General features: G+C 37.9%; 5 protein-coding genes across 22 annotated transcripts in view; 3 read left to right on the top strand and 2 right to left on the bottom strand.

Annotated features, from left to right (window-relative positions):
* The window catches only part of Btk29A (tyrosine-protein kinase Btk29A), a 42,481-nt gene extending 35,247 nt beyond the window's left edge, over positions 1-7,234 (top strand). For all 5 annotated transcript variants that reach the window (XM_011300922.1, XM_011300941.1, XM_011300931.1 and 2 more), the window contains 10 exons: positions 258-319; positions 1,227-1,310; positions 1,499-1,563; positions 1,667-1,732; positions 2,141-2,269; positions 2,612-2,805; positions 3,170-3,341; positions 3,734-3,902; positions 3,993-4,364; positions 5,088-7,234. In XM_011300922.1, the coding sequence (XP_011299224.1) occupies positions 258-319; positions 1,227-1,310; positions 1,499-1,563; positions 1,667-1,732; positions 2,141-2,269; positions 2,612-2,805; positions 3,170-3,341; positions 3,734-3,902; positions 3,993-4,364; positions 5,088-5,189 (1,415 nt within the window). In that variant the 3' untranslated portion in view covers positions 5,190-7,234. The remainder of the gene's footprint in view (positions 1-257; positions 320-1,226; positions 1,311-1,498; positions 1,564-1,666; positions 1,733-2,140; positions 2,270-2,611; positions 2,806-3,169; positions 3,342-3,733; positions 3,903-3,992; positions 4,365-5,087) is intronic.
* Positions 7,235-8,203: 969 nt separating this feature from the next.
* Positions 8,204-14,341, top strand: lqfR (clathrin interactor lqfR). 2 transcript variants are annotated; one of them, XM_011300975.1, is made up of 7 exons: positions 8,204-8,677; positions 8,786-8,865; positions 9,318-9,439; positions 9,879-10,977; positions 11,054-11,170; positions 11,254-11,466; positions 11,662-14,341. In XM_011300975.1, the coding sequence occupies exons 1-7, from the start codon at positions 8,637-8,639 to the stop codon at positions 11,739-11,741; spliced, it is 1,752 nt and encodes a 583-aa protein (XP_011299277.1). In that variant the 5' UTR covers positions 8,204-8,636; the 3' UTR covers positions 11,742-14,341. The 2 variants fall into 2 exon arrangements, with proteins under 2 accessions (XP_011299277.1, XP_011299268.1); XM_011300966.1 differs by having other exon boundaries at positions 11,647-14,341.
* Positions 14,327-16,916, bottom strand: Nop56 (Nop56 ribonucleoprotein). Its single transcript, XM_011300988.1, has 2 exons — positions 16,745-16,916; positions 14,327-16,383 (listed from the first exon to the last, which is right to left on the bottom strand). The coding sequence occupies exons 1-2, from the start codon at positions 16,745-16,747 to the stop codon at positions 14,866-14,868; spliced, it is 1,521 nt and encodes a 506-aa protein (XP_011299290.1). The 5' UTR covers positions 16,748-16,916; the 3' UTR covers positions 14,327-14,865.
* A 379-nt stretch (positions 16,917-17,295) lies between these two features.
* The window catches only part of LOC105264137 (protein tramtrack, beta isoform), a 55,298-nt gene continuing 48,940 nt past the window's right edge, over positions 17,296-23,653 (top strand). For 3 of the 11 annotated variants that reach the window (XM_011300899.1, XM_011300794.1, XM_011300909.1), the window contains exons 1-4: positions 17,296-17,434; positions 18,075-18,227; positions 18,310-18,415; positions 21,021-21,140. The gene's annotated coding sequence lies outside the window, so the exon portion shown is untranslated. The other 8 variants (XM_011300818.1, XM_011300810.1, XM_011300837.1 and 5 more) reach the window with 8 other exon arrangements.
* On the bottom strand, positions 18,497-23,619 carry Cog7 (conserved oligomeric Golgi complex subunit 7). 3 transcript variants are annotated; one of them, XM_011300768.1, is made up of 7 exons: positions 22,593-23,619; positions 22,273-22,362; positions 20,998-21,183; positions 20,780-20,911; positions 20,501-20,684; positions 18,984-20,426; positions 18,497-18,885 (listed from the first exon to the last, which is right to left on the bottom strand). In XM_011300768.1, exons 1-7 carry the CDS (start codon positions 22,635-22,637, stop codon positions 18,713-18,715), a joined length of 2,253 nt encoding a protein of 750 aa, XP_011299070.1. In that variant the 5' UTR covers positions 22,638-23,619; the 3' UTR covers positions 18,497-18,712. The 3 variants fall into 3 exon arrangements, with proteins under 3 accessions (XP_011299070.1, XP_011299078.1, XP_011299085.1); XM_011300776.1 differs by having other exon boundaries at positions 22,635-23,619; XM_011300783.1 differs by lacking the exon at positions 22,593-23,619 and having other exon boundaries at positions 20,998-21,322; positions 22,273-22,582.

Here is a 23,653-nt window from a genome sequence, read left to right as displayed (position 1 = left end):
GAGTGTCTCAGTACCTTTTTCCACCTTTCCGGTTCTCCCCGGCGAAGATGCACTCAAAACTCTTTTTTCCAACCCTTGATCATCCCCTCCTTTTTTTTTTTTGGTCTCAGGCGAAATTATCGTAGTGGATTCAGGCACTTCCGGAAATTTTTGATGACGTGACGTGATGATGTGTGACGTGAACATTTATTTATATTATATTAGATTTATATTAAATCTTTGATCTAATGAATGATATTTTTTTTTTATTTTTTCAGGGGCACCCTCGACACCGATAATGCCAGGTGGTACGCCTGGAACGCCCTCCTCAAAGGCAAAGGTAAACTTTTCACTGGTGAATATTATTTTTCACTGATGGAAAGAGGCTCTGTATTTTCACTGAGTAAAAGGCTTTTTAATTGCATAAGGGAAATAGAATGAAAATACTGTTATCCCATTATTCGAGGGTCGTCACTTTCAATTGTGCCCTTCGCAATTTCAAGTTGGTCAGACAATTGAATTTGTAGACTGATAATTATTCGAATAAATAATACCGATCATGATGGAATTGTTTAATAATAACTGCTCGACGATTTTGCAAAATATTTCTCAATTCTTACGGCAGAGTTAATATATCGTATTGAGTAATACAAACGCAGAGAAAATTCAGTGGAAATTGCATGACAGTTCCGTAATTTTCGACCTATTTGATCCGTAATTTACGTAAATTACGAATGCCGCGCAATTTTTCTGTAATGTCAGGGAAAAAACTGAGACACATGTAAAATTTAAATTGAAATTCTTAATCATCTTAATTTTCAACGAAAAGATATATATATTACGTATTTTCCAGTGAATTTTCCTCTCTGGAAAACCTTCACCAGTTCGAGTAAATTATTCATCCAATAATTATTCATTTATTTATTTTCTCATTATGAATTCATGTCACTCTCCAGTGATCGGATAAACAAATCTTCAGCGATAATTTATAATTAACCACCAACAAGTGACAGTACAAATTAAATGTATTGAATTAATTACTGAATTAAACTACCGTAAAAGGTTGAGAATTCAAAAAAATTCACTCCGAATTCATAAAATGAGACGCACGACTATAAAAATTTATTTATAATTAACTAAATATTGATGAACCCAAAAAAAAAGGATTGAGGAACAAAAAAAAATGAAAAGCGAGAAGATATCCGCAATAACTCCTCATTATCATTAACGCTTGCTTTTGATTTAAGGAAAAATTGATGCTGAGGACAAAAGTGGTGGTTGCACTCTATCCATTTCGGGCGATCGAGGGTGGTGACTTGTCACTGGAGAAGGTAAATACCCCAGTGGACGTCCAGAAAGTGGATCTGGCTTTGTGCGTGTAATAGAAACCGAGTGGAGTAGAAAAAAAAAAGAGCGTTAAAATAGAGATGAAAGAAAAAAAAAAGATATATCTACGAGACGTGAAAGCAAACTCGGCCGTTGAAAGCAACGTCGTTTGATATGAGCATTAAATTTTCAGGGCGCCGAATACGAGGTTCTCGACGACTCGCAGGAGCACTGGTGGAAGGTCAAGGATGGGCACGGGTATGGTTCCTTCATAAAAATTTTTCTTGATGAATTTTCTCTCTTAATAAATAGCTGGATTTTCTCTTTCTATGTAAAAATTCATTCCCCTTTGGCCGAACAGATCCATCGGGTATATACCAAGTAACTACGTTAAAGAGAAGGAACTCCTGGGACTGCAAAAGTATGAGTGAGTATCTTTTCATCATAAAGCCCGTGCTCTGCACGTCAAAGAGATCCGATCTGATCTCGAGATTTTATTTATAAAATCCAATGAAAGCCCCTCGCACTGAATACCAATACCTATTTTACCTTCAGCGTAATTCCCTGTTACCTAGTGTTTTCCATTATTCACATTTATCCGCGTTATTTTCACCTGCTAAAAATACAATGAACGAATTATAATCTAGATATTCCTGAAAATTTATTCGTCAAATAGAGAATTTAAAAATTACTGCTATTTTCCAGTGGTGAAATTATTTCGAGACTTGTAATTTGTCTGGCGTGCATTCTTGATGAAAAGTTTAAAGTTCACAAGTGTACATCATTTTTCCGTGGAATAGAAAAATAGAGTGAGTAATCTTGCAATGTATTACAGATGGTATGTGGGCGATATGTCACGGCAACGTGCTGAGTCTCTCCTGAAACAGGAGGACAAAGAGGGTTGCTTCGTCGTTCGCAATTCATCCACCAAGGGCCTCTACACACTCTCACTCTACACTAAAGTGTGAGTAGTTACATTCGTTCTTTCCCTTTTCCATCCAACCCTCCCTTCAAAACGTAAAACAAAAAAAAAAAAAAAAGTGGGAAAAAAAGCAGTTCTTGCACGGTGGGTTTATTACCGTGGTTGGAGAACTGCGGATGCTGTGAAATATTTATCATGCTTTTACGAGGGCCTCTCCAGTGCCAAACACACGTCACTGAAAATGAATAAAACGAGCAGTCGAAATGTTTCATGAATTTCCTCCTTTTTTTTCGTACTCCTCAAAACTCTCACCATTCTGTACGCCGCCTCCCCCCCCCCGGCCCCTTTTTCATTCCCATTTTGATTATTTATCTTTCTGTACAGGCCCCATCCACACGTCAAGCACTATCACATCAAACAAAATACACGTGGTGAATTCTATCTGTCAGAGAAACACTGCTGTGGATCAATTCCCGATCTAGTGAATTATCATCGTCACAACAGTGGTGGGTTAGCCAGTCGTTTGAAAACTAGCCCCTGTGATCGACCAGTTCCGCCCACTGCTGGTCTCAGTCATGGTAAGGCTAATGTCTCACATGATTCACCATTATTTTTTTTTTCTTTTGAACCAACCAGATAAGCCCTGTGATCAAGAAGTTGAACACGTCTTTGACACCCCCTCAATCGTACCTCTGTAATTCCAGAAACGACCATTTATCCCCCAGTTTGATGACCTCTTGAATGTTAAACTGCGTTAAATTTCGCCTCAAGATCCCGATGTGATAGTTTCCCTGAAATGCAGCATTTTTTTTTTTCAATTTTCCATTGGCATTTGAATTTTTATTGGCACCCCGGGAACCGTTTGATTCCCATGTCAACTAGATTGTTTGCCTCCGTGACGAAGCTTTTGCCGCGATAGTCTCACTGTCTCGTGTGATACAGATAAATGGGAGATTGATCCAGCTGAGCTTCATCTACTTGAGGAACTTGGCTCGGGGCAATTTGGTGTAGTTAGACGTGGAAAATGGCGGGGCTCTATCGATGTCGCGGTTAAGATGATGAAGGAGGGCACCATGTCTGAGGACGACTTCATCGAGGAGGCTAAAGTCATGACGTAAGTCGAGACCAAAAAGCAATCCCCAGTAGTAAGAAATTGAAGGGTAACAAGGAATATCTCTGAATCTATGAAAAATATCGAATTTTTTCTCAGAAGTTCTTCTTTAAAATCCAATGAAAGCTACAAAAAAGGTATTTACCCACTTTCGCTGTACCATAGATTGAGAGATATACTCTGGAAATATATTCCTCAAATCCGCTGCAACTGAATTAAATAAATGACTTGATATTTCCAATAGTGGAATAAATAAGACTGGAATTTCAATGAGAATTATCTTTAATGGTGAATTCCACTTGAATAGACCGGAATTTAGAAAGAGTATAGCGGTCTTCTGTTAATGATAGAAACAAGGCAATATAATGTGTCCTCACATGGTATCTCAACCCCAGGAAACTCCAGCACCAAAACCTAGTCCAGCTTTACGGAGTTTGCAGTAAAGATCGACCGATATACATAGTCACAGAGTACATGAGACACGGATCTCTGCTAAACTACCTCCGTCGACATGAAGCTTCATTGTCGTCGAACGTTGGTCTCCTACTCGACATGTGTATACAGGTAACACCGAACAAGAGTAAAAGATAAAGGGATTGCGGGATGATACGATAAAAAGGTGGAGTATGTTAATTACGATGGTGTTTGTCACAGGTATGCAAAGGAATGGCATATCTCGAGAGGCACAACTACATTCACCGTGATTTAGCAGCTCGCAATTGTCTCGTTGGCTCTGAGAATGTCGTTAAAGTTGCTGATTTTGGATTAGCTAGGTACGTACTCGATGATCAATACACGAGCAGCGGTGGAACAAAATTTCCGATAAAGTGGGCGCCACCGGAAGTACTGAATTATACAAGATTCAGTTCAAAGTCCGATGTCTGGGCATACGGTGTACTCATGTGGGAGGTATTCACGTGTGGTAAAATGCCCTACGGTCGTCTTAAGAATACGGAGGTTGTTGAGAGAGTTCAGCGGGGCATTATTCTCGAGAAACCCAAGGCATGCTACAAGGAAGTTTACGAGGTAAATATTATAAATATTCAAGTCTTCTTGAGATTTCACGAGAGATATTCGCGGGGTGGGGGAGGACTCTTCGTCGAGGAGATCGTCCAGGAATTTCAAGTACGGGGAAGAAAAATTGAAAAATTAGAATAAACCTGGAATTTTATATTTCCAATCCAAAATCTATTTTCATCCGATTATATCATCTGCGGTGGATCAATAAAATATACGAAACTGTTTTCTTTTATTTGTCGAAAAAAAACAGGAATTTTTAACTTTGATATATGATATTGACAAAATATTTTTCCCAAGGGACAGAATTTGTAATTAAACTCGTTCTACCACTCCAGTAGAGGAGTAAATGTGTGGAAAATTGAATGTATTTATTTCATTGGGTCACTTAGGCAACGTGAAAATTGTGGTCGGTCAGAATAATTTAAAGTATTGAAGAGAGAGTAAAAAGCATTTCAGTGTTCGATTGGTTAAACGTAATAGAGCAGAACGTCGAATTCCCTACATTTCGTTGAATAATAAATTGCTTTGAAAGTGGTTTGAGGGGAAAATATAAAGGGACAGTTCTAGAAGTTGTTCCCCAAAATAAAAATTTCACGTTCAAAATTCCCGAAAAATAAAGATGAAAATAAATTAACTCGCAGGCAACTGAGCCAATTCGTTCTTTTCTTTTTGGGACATTGTTGCGACAATGAAAAATTGTTAATAAATGATTGAAACTTTAACCCTCAGGTAATGAGAAAATGCTGGGCCCACTGTCCCGAGGTGCGGCCCTCGTTCCGAATCCTAAAGGAACAGCTGATAAACGTATCTCAGGGCTTAATCAATGATTGACTCAACCTTTTGCGGTGTTTGCGCCTGTCCTCATCACCAACTGGACGCACGATATTACCACCAAAATCACCTTCACTCGGACGCTCACCCTCGATAGCACCATCTCTAAGCTCATCATACAATTCATCAACTCTGCCAGTACGTGGCAAAGATAAAATACGTGAACCAGCATTATTACCAAATTCAATTGATTTTTTACATTTATCATCGACAATACCAGTTGTTACTGGAAAATTGAAGAAGGACGAGGGTTCACCATCACCGAGCAAAGCTGGCAGTAAAAGTGCTAGTCAACCATCCTCGAGTGGCTCGTCGAATGTTTGTGAAATATGTAGTTCGTACGGTCATCCGTGGATTGAAATATGTAATGCCATTAGAGCTACCAGAGGCAAATGATTTTCATTATACGATACTTGATGATCGCTTTCATCTGTTCATCATTCATTTGATACATCTCATCGTTATTTTTATTCTACTATTTCGCATCTGATTTTTATTTTTTCATCATTTTTTTTAGTTTCACAAATATCGGATTAAAATCAGTCGTACTCACTCGTGTCTGACATCTTAACATTAACTTTAATTCTGTGGAACTACACGTTCACTCATTAATTGAACGGAAAAGGCCTGAATTCACCGCTTATGGAAGTTACATGCAACGAAAAAAAAAATAACAATTAACCAACGTTACAAGAGACACAAGAAGGTTTAATCAATTGCGTCCATACAGGTACATTTTTTTTTTCATAAACAAACTTCCGGAGTATGCAGATATCATACGAGGCAGAATAAAAAATGAGAAGTACGCACGAATCGTGCATCACAATTAATATTTTTAGGAAATAAAAAAATTTACCTCATTTTCTAGGGTAAAACACTGTAATTGCGCATATTGCGCCTGATGAAGGATTTAAAAATGACGGACATATTTTCGTTTCACCGTTAGAGATTTTAGTGGAGGTGTAATTATTGTCAAGCTCAATTTATTTCAGTAGCAAAGGGGTGGTCTGAAATGAGTCAAATTCCATGACAATCCATCATCTTTATTTTTTTTTGTGAATATCTTTGAATCTGAGAGATACGAATTTTTTATCCAAAGGTATTCACAGATGAAGAATAATCGGCAATTGTTTCCACTCTTCCCTTACATTTTGACAACGAAGGAAAAATATTGAAAGTCACATAAATTTCTCCTTTTTTAATAAAAAAAAAAATCAGCACCGATAGCACATGGACTCGCCTTGTGAGTAGATGCTCATTGAGCTCACTGAAAATCATCGTTCCTCTCGAAACATCTCAATTCATGAAACTTAATATTAATGATTATGAAAAAATAAGAGTTTTGACTTAGCGTAAGCGAAGATGAAAAAAAAAAATGAGTGAAAGGAAACAAGAAATTATAAATCTAGATTTTTGCCTTACTGAGAGTGTGAGACAATTTTTCGACAATTTCCACGATAAACATTTGTAAATACTCCGCAGGAGATCTTCCGCGTCGAACACGATGGGTACTGATAATTCTTTTCCACTACTTATGAAATTATTTTTGCCCCTTCCCCTTAACCGATAAATCAATGAATCTCAAAAGAAAAAAAAATCGATGTTAGCTCATTTACGATAGCGATGAGATTAATGAGAAAACTATTAGACGAATCAACGTGTTGTTTATTGAAATTTGAAAAAAAAAAACAATGTTTTTAAAGAATGTAAACGTTGAGCATTATACGATTTTTAATAGTTTTTATAGATTTACCATTTGTTTGGAATAATTGAGAATTATTAAGATTGAATATTGAGTAATTTTGTTAGATTAATGAAACAAGGATTGAGTGGTCTTGACGTTAGTGTCCCTGAGATTAACCGAAACATAAAAATTTTTGCATTTCCAACAGTTGCACGATAGCAACAATGTTTATGCGTGTCAGTGAAAAGAAATAAATAACAGAAACAACATTTGTAATACGGACCCTGTAACGACAATATAAACATGTATGCGAGTCTTCAGACCATAAAACGTATTTTAAAGAATTCCAGAGAAAAAAAAAGTAAAGGAAAAATATGAAGAACTAGTCCTCATTAACGATAGGAGAATATCCATTGGATAATTACCGAGACTGCTCCACGTGTCCCCATCCCCCATTTCACCCGAAAAAAAAAATGAAAACCCTAACCACTTCTTGCATATCTCTTCCTCGCGTATGTGTCTCGACGAATTATTGTAATCCAATAGCTATTATCAATTATTAATGAAATAACAAGATATTAAAATAAAATCAGATGCATTATTTTCATGCATTTTATAGACACCTAGATGTAATAGATATTTTTTTCCTCCGTCGGCTGTACACGTATTATAATGTATACAATTTATTATATGACAAACAATGCAATTCAACATGATTTCTAGATGAAAATGGAATAAAAAAAGTGATAAGAAATCAAACGTGCCCAATTATTCTTCAACTATTCTTTGTTGACACATTACCACCATTTTTCAGTACTTCAACCGAATTATTGTTTTATCAAACAATTTGATTTAAAATGTAATCACTTCAAAGATAATAAAGCACTTGAGAGCTCCAGCTAATTACCAGTTTGAATTTCATGACGGAAGTAACAACTTCAGTTCTAAATTGCCAGCACTAGCTGAAAACCATCCTCGGAGTTGGTCCCATCGTAAACTAAATGCCATTTTTCAGGCAGTAAATACCGATTTGAATAGCTGAGAGAATTCATCGCCCTTTGGAATCTACTAGCGCCATGTGAGGGTGTACAGGTTCCTGGCCTCCAGTTGATAAAGCAGATATTCCACGACTAGACCTGAATTTAATCCCCCAAAATATTCCACCGTAAAATAAATACCGAGTCTAAGTAATCCACCAATTAATTACATAATTGTCAGGGCAATTGTTCGTTGAGGAATATAAACGGGAAGAAGTAAAAATGACGTGTGATTGGTGAATGGCAGGAGAAGAATGATTTACCATTGGCTGTGGTGTCCTCCACTGATCCTCACATTATTTCCAACCTGCCTGTCCCCCAATCCGGCTCTGGAAACGTCATCTATCCCATCACCATACCTTTTTCGTAATAAATAAACCAGATCCATTTACTGTGATAAATAGCAGCTCATGGTCGTCACATTGTTGTAGTAATTCACCTGTGTAAAAGTGCTCGGTTGTTTCGGTATTATTCCATTGTTGAAATAATAAAGTCAGAGTGGGGATTTTGGGGAACGTGGAAGGTAACATGGCAACCTTCTGATGACGTTTGTGCTCGTCCGAAGGTTTTTTACTACCCGAGGAGAATCAACGACCAAATGTTCGTCATAAACACAACTGGCAGTTGACCAGTTTTACCGTAATTGTTTATCAGTTATTTACTGTGATTTTTGGTAAATCGTTGAGGATTTATTGTTTGATAACTGCGAGTGGAATTTCTGCAATCATGATGAACATGTGGAAAGTGCGGGAACTCATGGATAAGGCGTAAGTTTCGAATTCCTTTTCTCTTTTGTATCTGTTTAAATATTTTCTGTAGCGACCTTTAGCTACCAGGGCTTTATGCAATTTCTATTATTTTTTTTTTAATTTCAGGACTAATGTAGTGATGAATTACACTGAGACTGAAGCCAAAGTCCGAGAGGCTACTAACGACGATGCCTGGGGCCCCACTGGTAATTATTTTAGATCATCCAGAGGTTTATCATTAATTAATTCTTATCAATTACCTGGGGCTCACGAGCATTTACTTGAATTTCGAATGACCATGAAATATTCCTGATTTCGAGATTAAATATCTCTCTAGAACGTTCATAAATATCTTATCTGCATGTCGTTTTACCCGAGATTATTTGGATTAAAAAGAGAAACTGTTGAGTTTTCTAGAGATAACCTTTACGGAAATAATATATTTATAATGAGAGTTGATTTTGTTGCGGGGAGAAAAGAAAGTAAATGAACACTCCCTCTCGCCATTACATTCGCCGTAATTTCGTTAATGGATATGGGGAAAAAAGAAATTGAGATAATAATCAATTCTGCTCTCGTTTCGTTCCATTGCCATCCATCAGGATTAAAACGAGGAGTAGAATCAGGTTGTTTTCATGCACAAATGTAACGTTGACAGGTGCTATGATGCAAGAACTCGCCCAGGCGACATTCACGTACGAACAGTTTCCCGATGTTATGTCAATGCTTTGGAAAAGGATGTTGCAAGAGAATAAACGTAATTGGCGGCGTACGTACAAGGTAATAACCCCCTGCGCCACTCAACCCGTTTTCGTTGGTTAAACAACGCTCAGAAAATCATTTATTATGAAAATTGAGAGATAATTGAATACTGGAGCATAAATTTATCCTTCTCAAAATATTCCTTTTTGTATTCAATATCACAATTATTTATTCCTTTTGAATTTCAGTACTCGTTTTCGAATTATATTTCAGTGAATGTGACTGTCAGCTCAAAGAAGATGACGAAATTTTCAAGTTTGTTTTTTTTTATCTGGGCCGTTAAAATATTTATCGAATTTCAGCCGGAAGTTGTTATCAAATAATAGATCGAAATTTCCGGGGCATTTGAAAATTTTTTTCTCTGGGCAATACAATGATACAAAATGGAATAACCGAATTGCGTTAATTAGTAGTTGCGGTTGAATTGTATCACTGAGAGAAATGAAAATTATTCCAGGCTTTACTCCTGTTAAACTACCTCGTTCGAAATGGTTCTGAGCGGGTCGTAACATCTTCACGTGAGCACATTTACGACCTACGTTCTCTAGAAAATTACACGTACATCGACGAAATTGGCAAGGACCAGGGTATAAATGTTAGGCACAAAGTACGTGAATTGATAGACTTTATCCAAGACGACGACAAACTGCGCGATGAACGGAAAAAGGCGAAGAAAAATAAAGACAAATACGTTGGAATGTCGAGTGACGCGATGGGAATGAATTTCGGTGGTGCAGATCGTTGGTCAGACAATCCAAAGTGGACGAAACCAACTGGAGAGAGTTACAATGATTGGGAGAGGGATACGAGAGGTCGTGGAGGCTTTGAGGATGGCAATAACAGTGATGATGGTGAGAGAGAGGACTCGGACAATGACAATCACAGCCCGAAGAAGGGAGAGAAGGATATAAAGGAGTCCATCGACGCATTGGACAAGCTCGAAAAATTTACGATATCGAATAAAAATTCCCCCAGCAGAAATCCCAGTCGTCCTGTAAAGAAAGTCGACCTGGGGGCAGCTGCGAATTATGGAAAGGATCAGAGTGCCAAAGGGAGTCCTGCTGTTGTCCAGGGGAATTTGATATCTTCCCCCATCAAGAGTCAACCGAAGAAGTACAACGATATCCTTAATGATTTATTTGAAACCAGCAATGACAACAGTAGAACTGCTATAGACAACGACGATGATTTTAATCCCAGGGAGAGTGATTATGTTCCTGTGGCCAGTCAGAACGTTGCCAATTCCAATTTTGGTGATTTCACTAGTGCTTTTGGGGGTACTAAGCAGGATAATGACGATCAGTTCGCTGATTTCACGAGTGCATTCAATTCTGGGGTTACGATAGGAGGCAATGATAATAATTGGGTTGGTGGGGCAAGTCCTGAGGCGGGAGGAAGACTGGAATCCTTGCAGAGCAATCAGGAGAGTTTGAGTGGGCATTCCAATACCGAGGATTTAATGGCTGGAAATGGCCTCAGTGGGAATTTCATGAGCAGTGGACCTGGAGTACTAACAAATCAGGGAGGGAGTAGAACTAATGGCAATAATAATACAGGTGAGGGGTTTATCGATATTTTATCGTAAAGTGGTGGTTCTGATTATTCAATTGTTCGTTTTTTTTTTTTTCATAGGATTGATGAGTGCTGATTTGCTGTCGGACTTTGGGAGCTTCAATACCTTCAATGCTAATTCACAGATTGGCAATAATGCTAATTTATTCAGTGCTGTCAGTGCCAGTCAACCTGCGAGTGAGTTTTTCTCGAATAGAATAGCAAGAAAATAATTTTTCAGTTGAAAATGTGAGTAATTGGAATTTATTTGTTTGATTTAGACACAGGATTGTTAGCGCCGACTCCAGTGAATACAAGAACACCTGGGGGAGCCCCTGAAATTACACCTGCACAAGTGGGTTCAACGTGGGCTGGGGCAGGACTTAAAATTGATCTCGATAATCTCTTGGGTAGCAAATCCAAACCCAGTGGACCTGCTCCAAGCATGAATCAACTAGCCACCAATAGCCCTCAACATCAACCTCGACCTCTTGGTAAAAAATTAAAAAAAATAAATCCATAATCACTTGCATGTCATCCCGTTACAATGGACTCCCGTTAACTACTCGAAACGCGAGAATATTTATCGAAGCGGGTACTAAACGGAAGTCCACTGTAAATAAATGAATTCATTATTTTATCTAACTCCTCTGGTTGGTGGATTCTCTTGACAGAGGATATTGTTTTAGCCTCCAGTATGAACCTTGGAACACCGATGATGCAGTCCCCAGGACAGACTAGTCCCAATTTTTTTCCAACATTTCCCTGAGACACTCACATTACCTCGAGTCAGCCTGGCAGTTTGTGAGTTTACTAATACCCACCTTCGATATTTTTACGTTTTTCAGGAGTTGTGCAGCTAAATATGAACTATTTTGCAATTGGAGATAACTTTGGAGCAATAATAATGTTTATTAAATAGTGAATTGAAGTTTCATGAATATTTAGAATTTTTTCAACAAAAAAAAAGAACTAAACAAAAATTTTGGTGCAATGAATAATGTCAGGAAAAATGTTATAAATTGAAATTGAATTGTCGAAATGACGAGACTTTAGTCATTTTTATCCCGATGAACTCCCCAATTGCAAAGTTCGTAGAAACATTTGACCTCAGTGTATGATACAGGAGACTTCGGAGCGAGACGTGAATAAATAGCCAAATGTCATTTTTTATAAAAGAAAATGTGAAAATAACGTATCACTCGGAGACGTCTTTCAAAGATGATAATGAAGTGAGCAAAAAAATTGTTACATATATATTATAAATATACATGGATAAATATGATATTGGACTAGTCGCTGTTGTACTACGCGACACCGAGAATAATTGACAATACGTGCTTCCTCAACACGAATTACATTTTTGCACTGGTGAAGAGTTGGAGATTGTTAGGAGGTAGTTGTACGAAATAGTGCATTACGTGCACAATCATTGTCTCTCATTGAAAATTACGTGGGGGAGAATTCAGAGTGATAATTTGGGAAAATAGAACGATAATGAGGACTAAAATTTGCTGTCTCAGCACAAGACAATGCGCAATAATTAGTATGTCAGATTGAGATGATCCGTTTTTATCCCAAAGATTTTCTAATCAAGTGAAAGCAATGCATTTCGATGGGTAAAGGAGGAAAATTGATATTTGAATGAATGCATTCCTCGAGAATGAGAATGAAATTACGATAAATTTAAATGGAGATGCGCATATCTTTAACGATTGATTCTTAACAACTGTCACTATTAACGAAGATAATTATTAGCTGTTAAATTACTAACATAGATCAGTAACTTAATCGTTAATTGCAGTTAATTTTATAGAGCAAATGGAGGAAACCAACTTATTTTTCGAAGCGAAAATTAACGCAGTGAATTGCTCTGAAATTTAACGATATTTCCACTTCAAGATAACGAAATTGAATAATGTGTTCGCAGGTACCTTACGAATGAGTGGAGCGTAATCATTCCGAAATTGATAAAATGTAGAATGTAATATATTGTAAAAAGAAAAGGGAGAGGTTATTGATCAGAATGAAAATCGGGACATATCCTTTAGATTCGAGTTTCCTTGGTTCAATGCCTGCGGTTATCCCTTGATGATATTTATTCGGTAATTGGCATTTCTAGTTCGAGATAATGTGATCATGATGAATAGACGCATCTGGCACACTTCCAAGTTCATTCTGCTGCCAATAAATTTCCATTTCAGTCAGGCATTTCTCTATTTTTTACAATCGCACCCTGAAATGGAGTTTTATCAATTTTTTAAAATAATTCAATAGCGAAATGTAAAGTGAAATAACAATTTGATATTTTTCTTGATCATCGATTTATCTCAGGAATGATATTTTGATATCAATCGGTATTTAATGAAACTGCAGAATTAAATTATCTGACTGCATCACTTCGCTACTCAATTACTAAAAAATTGGAGTATTAATTTTTTCTGAGGTTCTCTTATATCAATTAGGTTTCGTTTAATTACGCATTTACCGCGTGCAAAGTGGCAAGATTTCCGACAGTATTAGGATTCTATATATTCCTATAAATAAAAGGTGATACACCAAAATTAAATTGTCGAGGATAAGATTTCGGGGAACTCCATACGCAGGACTTATCACGCGTCATCCTGTCCCATTGGCCATTCCAAATAAAATTAATTTCTCATTGGTCAATTGACAATGTCAACATCAACACAACGGAATCAAATTACGGGGGCGGAGCGCGCATTCGATCTCGTGTAAACAAAATCATCCTATATATAAAAGGTGATACACCAAAATTAAATTGTCGAAGGTAAGATTTCGGGGAATTCCATACGCAGGACTTATCACGCGTCATCCTATCTCATTGGCTATTCCAAATAAAATTTATTTCTCATTGGTCGATTGGCAATGTCAACATCAACACAGCCGAATCAAATGACGGGGGCGGAGCGCGCGTTCGGTCTCGTGTAAACAAAATCATGTAAATAAACTCGCAGGATAGAGTAATCCACAATACGAATAATACATCACAAGAGACGAGAACCTTGAGAAATAAAATGGAGGAAAATTGAATGGTTGTGTCAATTGATTTTCAAGAATAGAAAGGAAAGTAATTATAATTCTGCATATACGTGATTTTTCTTCTGAAGTGATTTACAAAAAAAAACGTACGAATTCGTTTAGTTCTTTCGTTGAAACGAGCGATAAATAAATTCAAGTTGATCATGTGTATTTTTCACTGTACATAGTATGAATGTTATAACGAGGAAGGGAATTTTCATTGTGAATATTCGTACGAATCAATGGTGAACGTGCAACGATTAGCATGGTTTTCCTCAACTGTACAATTATATTAAGAAAAATACAAATGAATAATCATTAAACGAATTTTATTTTTTCGTATCGATTGAAGACATTCTGTTTATACCATTGTATTCAATTCTGTGGTTGTAGTTATGTTGTCGATAGTCTTTATTTTTATTTTTCATTAAAAATGCTCATTGGTGCTGGTGTTAAGTGTCGTTGCATTTTTTTCATCCTCAATTATTTTTATCAGGATAATCAAAGGAGGTGTAACGCATTGAGGATTTCTTTATTCATTACATCTCCCTGAAATCCTGGTGAGAGAAAAGAATTTCAAAATGATACCAGAGATCTTTACGAAATATATAATATATACTTATAGTTTCAATTGGAATTGGAGAACTCAAAGTCTTTGTTTCATTTGCCTGTCAAAGTTTACCTATTGTACCTTAATAAAGTCAGAATTATTTTAAAAAACTATTTTCCCTCGTTAATATCTCTCCAGATATATTTTTCATCTCTGCTAATTGCAAAAATTGATTTATCTCACTTCCCCACAGGGTCGATCAAAAATGTATTTATATATCACGAAGGGATGAAAAAAAAAATTACTCAGTAATGCTCTTGGACTTCTTTTTCTTCTTCTTCTTAGGAGGTGCCTCCTCGGCATCCCCATTCAGCTCTTCCTTTCCATTTACCTCCTCCCCGTTGGCCTGGCCATTGACTTCCCCATTTTCCCCAGCGTCCTCATTCTTCCTCTTCTTGGCTTTCTTCTTCTTCTTCTTACTCGACTCCTCATTCTCCACCGTTTTCTCCTCTAGACTTCCAACAACCAGAGCCGCTTCCTCCAGAGCTTCCTTCATGACGTCGATATTCTTCTTGGGTATATCCCCAGTTTCGTAGAACTTGAGCCTGTCCTCGACCTGCTGCCTGAGCTTCTCCCCGAAGACTGTGGTGGGGATGTCAGTGAAGCAATCGATTCTGGAAGCAATGGAGCACTTGTTGGCGAGATACCTGGAGATTCTCCCCTTGTTCTTGGTACCTGCCCTTCCGATAAAAGTCGAGTGGAAGAGAAGCCCGTACTTCGGAGTATTGCCCTTGGTCTTGAGTGCCCTGAAGAGGGCCTTCTCAGCCCCCAGAATCTGCACTGTTGACGCAGGGTATTTTGCCAGATTCGTCAACGATCCAGCATGAGCAATCAGACGAGCTCCAACCTGATCTCCAATGAGGGTTGCCAGGTTGGGAGCAACTCCACTCATCTTCGTCTTCAGGTACTCAGCCAGTTGTTTTCTGTAATCAGCAAGGGCTATCACTCGTCCAGCGAACATCTCGATGTTCATGAGATCAACTGGGGATATGTCCATTCCCATGGATGACTTCGAGGCTGCGATGATAGCCTGCGCCTTTCCACTGTCCATTACGATCTCCTCGAGTGCCTCCAGCTTCTCATCGTTCAACTCTTTCCTATCTTTTATCAGTTTAGCCACTTTGGCGTAGGTGTAGTTCTCGGGGATAATTTTAACGAGCTCTGGAAAATGGTAGCTGTACCACTCGCGAATTCTCATGCTGAAGGTGTTTACGTCCTTGTCCAATTGATCTAGCAAGGCGATACTCTGGATTATCATGTTATCGACTCTGTTAACGTTGAATTTAACTTTAGCTCGGGAATAGCTGTGACCCAGACCCAACTGGGCAACACCTGAGCTCTGCGCTGTCAGCCCCTTCACCAGGTGATGGAAGTGGAAGCGAATACCTCGGATTATCTCAGGAACTGCACCGGTGTGATCGCATTTTATGTTCAAGGCCTCGGTTATACTTGCACCGAGCTTTGGATCTGATACCCCCAAAGTATATTTTGATTTCTTCTCGGATTTAGGTATGCACATGTCCAGGAACAGCTTCAGATCCTCGGGGACGATACCCTCGGAGATGCTGTTGATGCTCTCCAATGCTGCCAGGGCGGTTTTAAAGGGGGAAAAACCCACGAGTTTAACGATTGCATGGAAACGAGACAGATCTGTTACTGATGCCTCCACCTGGGGCAACAGCATCCCAATCTCCTCGAACTCCTTCACACTGAACACCGCGTACCCCGCCGCGTGCTCGTAGAGGATGAATAACTTCGTCTAGAATTATTGATTTTCATCATCAAGTGTCTTATTTTAGTGTAGACAATGTTCGAAACTTTAGATATTAATTAAAAGACATGAAGAATTATGATTTTTGTAGTTCTCAATTGACAACACACTTTCCGGAAGATTTATTTTTTAATAATTTTCAGGGTGTTACAAAAATTCATCAGCCTTATGTGAAAATCTCATCAAATGAATTTTAATCAATTAATTAAATCTCATTAATTCCCCCATCAGAGAATATGAAAAAACTTTGTTTTTAAATAAGTTATGTTTCAGTCACTTAACCTCGACCCCTCGCTTGACAGAAATCACGGCTTCATTTTGCAATAAACAATCGTAATAAAATACTAACCATGATGAGTGACTGCTCACCACCCTCGAGAGTACTTGAAAACTATTTATTTCGTTAGTTGATACGAAATTACAGCATCTTATCAGCAATCAAACAGCAGAAATACCACCAACACGTGAATAGTACACATGTGCCTGATATGCTCGCGCCTACCGGAAGTACCACGTGCGGTCAAAATGGACGCCCAGAAACATCCGCCCACCATCTGATTTCCTCTCACCTACAACTATTCCCATTGGTCCCGCAATTTTTGGAATAACCAGCGGATTTTTCAAATGGTTTTATAAATGACACGTGATAATTTATGGATGAGTAATTAAATATCATTGCATATGGATTTTTTATTTCATTCATTTAACGATTTTCTTGGAAATTTAAAAATTCTGGGATTTAAAAAATTGGATATACCCTGAACTAGTGGTTATAAAAACGAAACAAAGATTATTTGATAAAAAAAAAGTGGAATTATCAATATTTTTTTTAACTAATTGGAAAATTTGAATGACGTGATATCACGGATTTCCGGTGTGTGCCAAGCATGGCGGATTACAGTGAATAGTAGTGATAGTGGTATTTAGTGGTTTGGAAAGGACGCATGCTCTAACTCCAACACTTCGACAAAATTTGAATGGCAATCAATATGGCGGCTGTTGCCAGGAGCTGAATCCTCCAAGTGCTACCCAACCTCAGGTACTTGAACTGTTTTTCTTATTTTTCATATTTTTCTGAGTGACACGTTAACTAGGGTATGCGTTGGCCGACAGCCCCGGGTATTTATACGGAATGAGACTGTTAGTAATCGATAACGACGAAACAGTGAGGAGTGGATTTCCCTAGTTCTCGGTGTGAAACTACTGTGGTTTTCATTAAGAAAATTCATTGTTCCCGCCCGTTACTGTTATTCCATGACCTTCGAACACATTGTCGCGATTTGAGGACTTTCTTTTTTTTGTTTTCCTCTAATTTCGTTGAACCACTAGGCTCGAGTGATTGTTTACAGGCGAGATCAACATCGAATTCCCTGTTGTTTGGTACATTGTTTTTTTTTTTTAGAGATAGTAGAAAGTGGAATAAATTGAGTTTACAATTTTATCAATTATTGATTCATCTCGGAAGGATGGGATTTAAGCGAGAAACATCAAAGAACTTCTTGGTCGTTGATTTAATTTTCGAGACAAAAGGTCTATTCATGTTTCGTGCTAAAATCATCAGGATTTGAGATTCAGGATATTTGAAACTGTTGTCAAGGTCTACTTATTTCACTTTAGTATTTTGCTAGTCGCTTAATGAGATGGGGGATTATGGTGGGATTTATTATGCGAAATTACAGGAAGACAGGAAAACGATGTTGAGGGGCGACTTGCGGGGAACTGTCAGCATTCCGGTATTACGTGAAATTAAACTCGGATGGGAATATATAATCATGAAGAAAATAATCATTGTCAGTGGAAAATTGAAGAGAAAGGACTTGTAATATTCACGCGTAAGTGACTGATTCTTGTCTTTCGGTTCAGCGTTTTGAAAAAAAAAAATACTCGTTATGGATAACGATTTTATTGTTCTAGCGCTTAAAATCTTCCGGAAGAAAAACGGATTCAACAATGAGGAATTAGAAATAAAAAACAGTTTGAGCTCAAGAAAAAAAAATATTTATCAGAACAACAAACTAAGGTAATGCTGATTCAATTGTTTTCAATGTCTGAACATGAAGTCTGAGCGCTCATATGGTTTTTCGATAAATAAACAATCAAATTCAAATAGTTCAATAGTTTATTGTTTTCTCGTTAAAAGTTCAGAGTTAAATTTGTTGTAACGATAATTGAAGAATGCTTTTCCCTCATTTTCTCACTTTATGAGCAATTTATGATCAACAAGGAAATAAAATTAAAAATCGATCAATATTTTTAAATTCAACCTTGAAGACACGGAATGAAGAATAAATTTGATAACAGCAAAATCACTTCCATTTCATCCTGAAGATGCAATATTCCGCATTTGTCGAACAGCAGCTACGATACGGGCATTGCACCCTGAGCTACCGGACTGATAATCCTCCGGTGACAATCTCAACAGTGTAGACATCTGCTGAAGATTGTCTGACAGGGGTAGTCCCAATTCCTCGAGGACATTCCCCAAATAATCTGCAATACAAAGATACAAGTAAAAGCGAATAACGTTTACAATTTTTCATTCGCCAAAAAAAGCAAGAGAAACCTGACAAAATGTGGAATATTCTCACCAATATCAGTAGCAAGCTGTTTGCAAGCTCCAGTATTGAGTTCGCAAATTCCCAGTGCCTGATCCTGAAACATCTGACAGGTCCCCTTGGCGACGATTCCTAGCAAAGTGGCAGTGAATCCCCCCTCAGCACTTCCCTGTGTGTACTGAGCATCAGCAGCCCTGAGTGCATGCACCAGACTGGGATTATCCCTGAGGAGGAAAGGCTCCAGGTGTTGTGGCAGTGTCATGAGGTACTGCCCCACTTGAGTGATATACTCCTGAGGAGCAAAACTGTAATCAGGAAGATCAGAGGATAAACCCTGGACCTTCGCACCGTCTCCAAACCAGGCTGGAGCCCTCTGAATGAGCACCAGTTGCGTAAATATAGGAGCAAAAATCACTTCGTAAGTGGTGTGATGGAGATCGGCGCACAGTTTATAGATAGATTCAATCACAGATGCTAGTAGAGTTTTCTCCTCGTTCTGATTCAACGATTTCACCAGCTTGTCGAACTCCTGACGTCCGTTTGGAGTTAGCAGCAGAATTTTGAACTTGCTGAAGGACCCTGCTGTTCCACTCTGCAGCTTGTTGCTTGCCTCGACGATACTCACCACAAGTGTCTTCTCGAACTCCTCAATCTGAACCAAAAAATCACCGATTATCTGCATCAAAGTCAGACACATCTGGAAGAGATTCCAGTCGTCGTGTTTCGTTTTTCTCTTCTCCAGTTGCTTCATGCAGCTTATAAATCTGTCTAGGTACTGGAGAAAATAGGTATTGAGGGATTTCAGGAGTCCTGGATATCCACAGCTCTCGGTGAAGAGCTTGCACCTCTTGTTTGCCTGATTTGCGTGATCGATTGCTCTTGAAACACTCAAGGAGAGTGAATTTATCGTATCGCTCAGGCTCTCGTGATTCGTCTCGATGGAACTAAGATTTTCAGACAATTGTCCTGACTCATAGGTCGAGTACTTGGACACTGGAACGACGTAGGGAGAATAAATTGACTGGGCAAGGGCCAGTAGCTTATCCTCGGATTTCAAATGAATTGGGGAGATCTCCAGGGATGCGTTGAGGTTTCGAGCGAAATTCTGGGTTATCTTCTTGAGCTCGATGAGGAGATCCAGCTGCAGGGGAGGTGACAGATACTTCAGGGCCCCGGTAATGGTGTCGTGGATACTGGGGTCCAGGGAACACAAAACATCTGCATAGATATCTATCAAGGTCACTGTGGAACTGGTGGAGAACACCTGGTTGCACCACTTCACCTGATCCTGCCATTCCAACAACAGTTTGTCGTAGAATGTGTTCAACCAGGAGGTGACGTTGTCCTCCATTGAGACTTCACGAATCTTTCGCCATTCCTCGCAGAGAGAAACTTTCAAGCAATTTTGATAGTATTTCAGAAGCTGAGGGAGTCGATCCATTTTACTGAAGATATTCACGTAGATTTTTGACTCGTCTGGGAAGAAAACAGAAATTACTGTTCACCTCGCGTTCTTTTATTGTAAGAATGAAGAGAAAATTAATCATCACCTAAATTTCTAATTGTGAAGGCCTGCACCAATTTTGGACTGGCCATCGCCTCAAGACGATTTTTCAATCCCTCGAGTTGCAATTTTTTATCTTCATAATCAACAGCATTCGCTAACATGGACAGGGATTTTTGCATCGAGAAGACTTTCCCTCCAATTTTCTCGATATCACCCGATTCGAAGACCTTGAGTGGAAGTTGAAAAAATTGGATGGAGAAATGAAATTTTTTGTTTAGTAAAGAATTAAATTATTGATGAACATGTAAAACGACAAATTCACCTCTTCAAGATCATTAGCAAGTACACTCCAATTATCTGCCTCATGAAGACTCTGTTTGGCAACCTGAAGCTCAGTTTTCACTCTAGCCATTTTTTCCAGAGCTGTCATGGACAAGGCTGTGTCCTTTTCCACCTTAAACCGACATTCAATGGTAAATCGGGTGAAATTAGTCATAAGCCTGCGGTAATCTCAGTTAGGTGTAATTTTGTGGTGATCACCTTTGCTATTTCTTGTTTGACAGTTGCCATCTTATCTTTGAGCGCCAATGCCTCCTGTTGGAGTAGCTGAGTGTCCCTGAGAATCCTGGGGAGACTCGAGAGGACAGACTGGCTCGTTTCTTCGAGGGAGCCATTGACTTGTTGTACGTATAGTTGAAGTTTCATTACCAACGAAGACACGAATGCCTTTAAAAATCATACTACAGCATTTCCTTCTTTCAACTCTCCATCAATTGTAAGAACAATATTTCTCCATTAATCTCTCCATGGGAAACTTATTGCTCCCATTTTACTACTCATTACACCATGGAGAAAATACTCTTCACTAAAAAGATTGAGTTCATTCCAGAAATCATTATCTTTCATTAACGTCATTTAAATGTCATTTTCCATGGAATTATTATTTTTCTAAACATTTGTTGTTGAAAAAAAATTGTAATTTTTCTCAGATTAAAAGGAAATGTTTACTAACGATTTAATCTCGAAATTAAAATTCAAAGCTGCTAAGTTTGAGTATTAAATGAGGCTCGAGTAAAAGCTCTGATGTTCGACAACAAAAGTAGAAAAGAATTTATTAAAGGAAAATACTGCCAAAGGATATCTTTAACGCAAATTACCGGCGGTTTCAGCTAGAAAATTCTCGCGAGTAATTGCGACCCTAACAAAGCCACAAAAATAGCTCTTGTTAATCAGAGTCAATGCACGTCCAGCAATTCGCAGTATAAAAGAGAAAAAAAGGAGGGGAAAAAAAACTGCGAAAAAAAGAGCAGAACTGAATCATAAAATAGGAATTGAATTCCATTCGACGGTGTAGGGCTTATTCTCGAGAAATAATCGAGGAGAATTTTATTATTGTTGATGAAAAAAAAAAAAAACTTACGAGTCATCGGACTCTTGCAATTATTATAATTAATGAAGTTATTTTTCAAGTGAGCAACACATTTTTGCCAGCAATCACAATCAATTCTCGTTTGATAACAAATTCAAACAGAGAAAATCGAATAAACAGAGTCGAAAAAATGGATGAAATAAAAAAACGGGGGAAGAAAATACGAGTTATCATTAAAAAAAGCGAACGATGTCATTGACCGCTGTGTCAATGAGACGAGAGCCGCTTGGTCACTCGGTTAACTCACAAATGCGCCATTCAATTTCAAAAAACACTTCATGAACCTCAAATTGCCGCTCTCAACGCCTAAATCCAGTGAAATAACAAACCAGTCCGTTCCAAGTTAAAGTTATTGCAAATCAAATGTTTATTAGCCAGTGACTCACGTCTTTGTCTTCCAGTTCTTCAGTTGATTTGAAAGTTTTGTTTATCCATTCTTTAACATCAAAATCCTTCTCCGAGAATGCTGACACGTCCTGGAACCATCGATTTGAGGTTAGTCTCCATATCTTCTTTTCTTATTTTTTCATTAAAATTTTTTTCAGTTTTATTCTCAAATTATTTCCTCAATAGTCTCATTCATCGTGATTTCCGGTGTCTGAGAGGAAATTTTAGGAACGAGAGGAGACGTTTCGAGAGTTAAATCACGGGACATTTAATTGATAAATTGTACGAGAAATCGAGGAGTCACCTCGATATGTCTTACGTTATTTCCACGTTTTTTTTTTCTTTTTGGGGAGGCACTCACCATATTTTTGACGTGCGAATTATCAAGTCTCTATATAGTACAATGTATTTTTATTTGATGACGTTTTCCCGGAAAACAACAGTCCGTGGCCAGAGCATTAAGGCATGCGTAGCATTACGACTGGATAAAGTAGAAAACTGAATTGTCAATGGATATTCGTATTGTCATTTGAAATTTAGCAATAAGCAATTTTGCAAGAGTTCCTTTTTTTTTCGATTTCAATTCGATTACGATTTTCATTTTCACTTCGCCATTATTGTTTTCTCCTCGATAATTTAATTATGTTTATTTCCAATCTCATCGACGGTGCAGTTATTATAATAGTTGTTATTGCACAAGAAGCAATTGTTTCACTTCGTACCCAATAGCATCGGATTTCGTAGCCTTCTGTCAATTTTCCCATTCAATTTTTATTCGAAAAAAGTACTCAGACCATGAAGCAATTATTCTCAATGATTATTTTTCGCAATTTCTGCTCTCCCTTTTGTTCGGAATATATGAAACAAAATGAGTTTTAACAGTTGAGCAATCACTGGTACGAGTAAACAAAAATAAATGAATTAAAATGGGCGACAGTAGAAATTGAAACTGGAAATTTAAAATGCAATTTCAGGGGTGAGAAATAATTACTGATGCTCTTGCATTAAACTTACTGATCCTAGCCGCGTGTCCAACAGTTTAGAATTTATCTCAATTTTCAAGAAAATATTATGAAAAAATTATCCATAATATGACCCACAGCAATGAGTCGGGCTTTTAATGAAAAATAAATGCTAATAAAAAAGAAAAGAGACGAGAAGAGGAGAATTAAATTCCCTGCATCGTTAATAGGAAACTAATTAACGATTAATTTTGCGGTCACCCCTTTCCATCTCCGGTGAAAACCGATAGACCAGAGTTTGCGCATGAAAAAATGAATAAAAAATCATAATAATAATGAAAGAACGGTTTTTCAATTATAATTAAATTAACGAAGTTGCCTGGAGAGAAGGGGCGGAACGGAAAGGGGTAGGGGGAAG

Source organism: Fopius arisanus, unplaced genomic scaffold (genome assembly GCF_000806365.1).
Source record: "Fopius arisanus strain USDA-PBARC FA_bdor unplaced genomic scaffold, ASM80636v1 scaffold00001, whole genome shotgun sequence".
Lineage (NCBI taxonomy): Eukaryota > Metazoa > Arthropoda > Insecta > Hymenoptera > Braconidae > Fopius > Fopius arisanus.
The sequence above is the reverse complement of the archived record's forward strand: the minus strand, read 5'-3'. Positions and strand labels throughout refer to the sequence as shown.

Excerpts from the sequence above, each read along its gene's own strand:
- lqfR (XM_011300966.1), top strand. The coding sequence starts at position 8,637 with ATGATGAACATGTGGAAAGTGCGGGAACTCATGGATAAGGC. Across the intron at positions 8,866-9,317 it reads CGATGCCTGGGGCCCCACTG|GTGCTATGATGCAAGAACTC; the intron begins GTAATTATTTTA and ends TAACGTTGACAG. Across the intron at positions 9,440-9,878 it reads ATTGGCGGCGTACGTACAAG|GCTTTACTCCTGTTAAACTA; the intron begins GTAATAACCCCC and ends AAATTATTCCAG.
- Cog7 (XM_011300768.1), bottom strand. The coding sequence starts at position 22,637 with ATGGTGAGTGCCTCCCCAAAAAGAAAAAAAAAACGTGGAAATAAC. Across the intron at positions 21,184-22,272 it reads AAGAACTGGAAGACAAAGAC|GCATTCGTGTCTTCGTTGGT; the intron begins GTGAGTCACTGG and ends TGATTTTTAAAG. Across the intron at positions 20,685-20,779 it reads TTGCTAATGATCTTGAAGAG|GTCTTCGAATCGGGTGATAT; the intron begins GTGAATTTGTCG and ends CTTCCACTCAAG.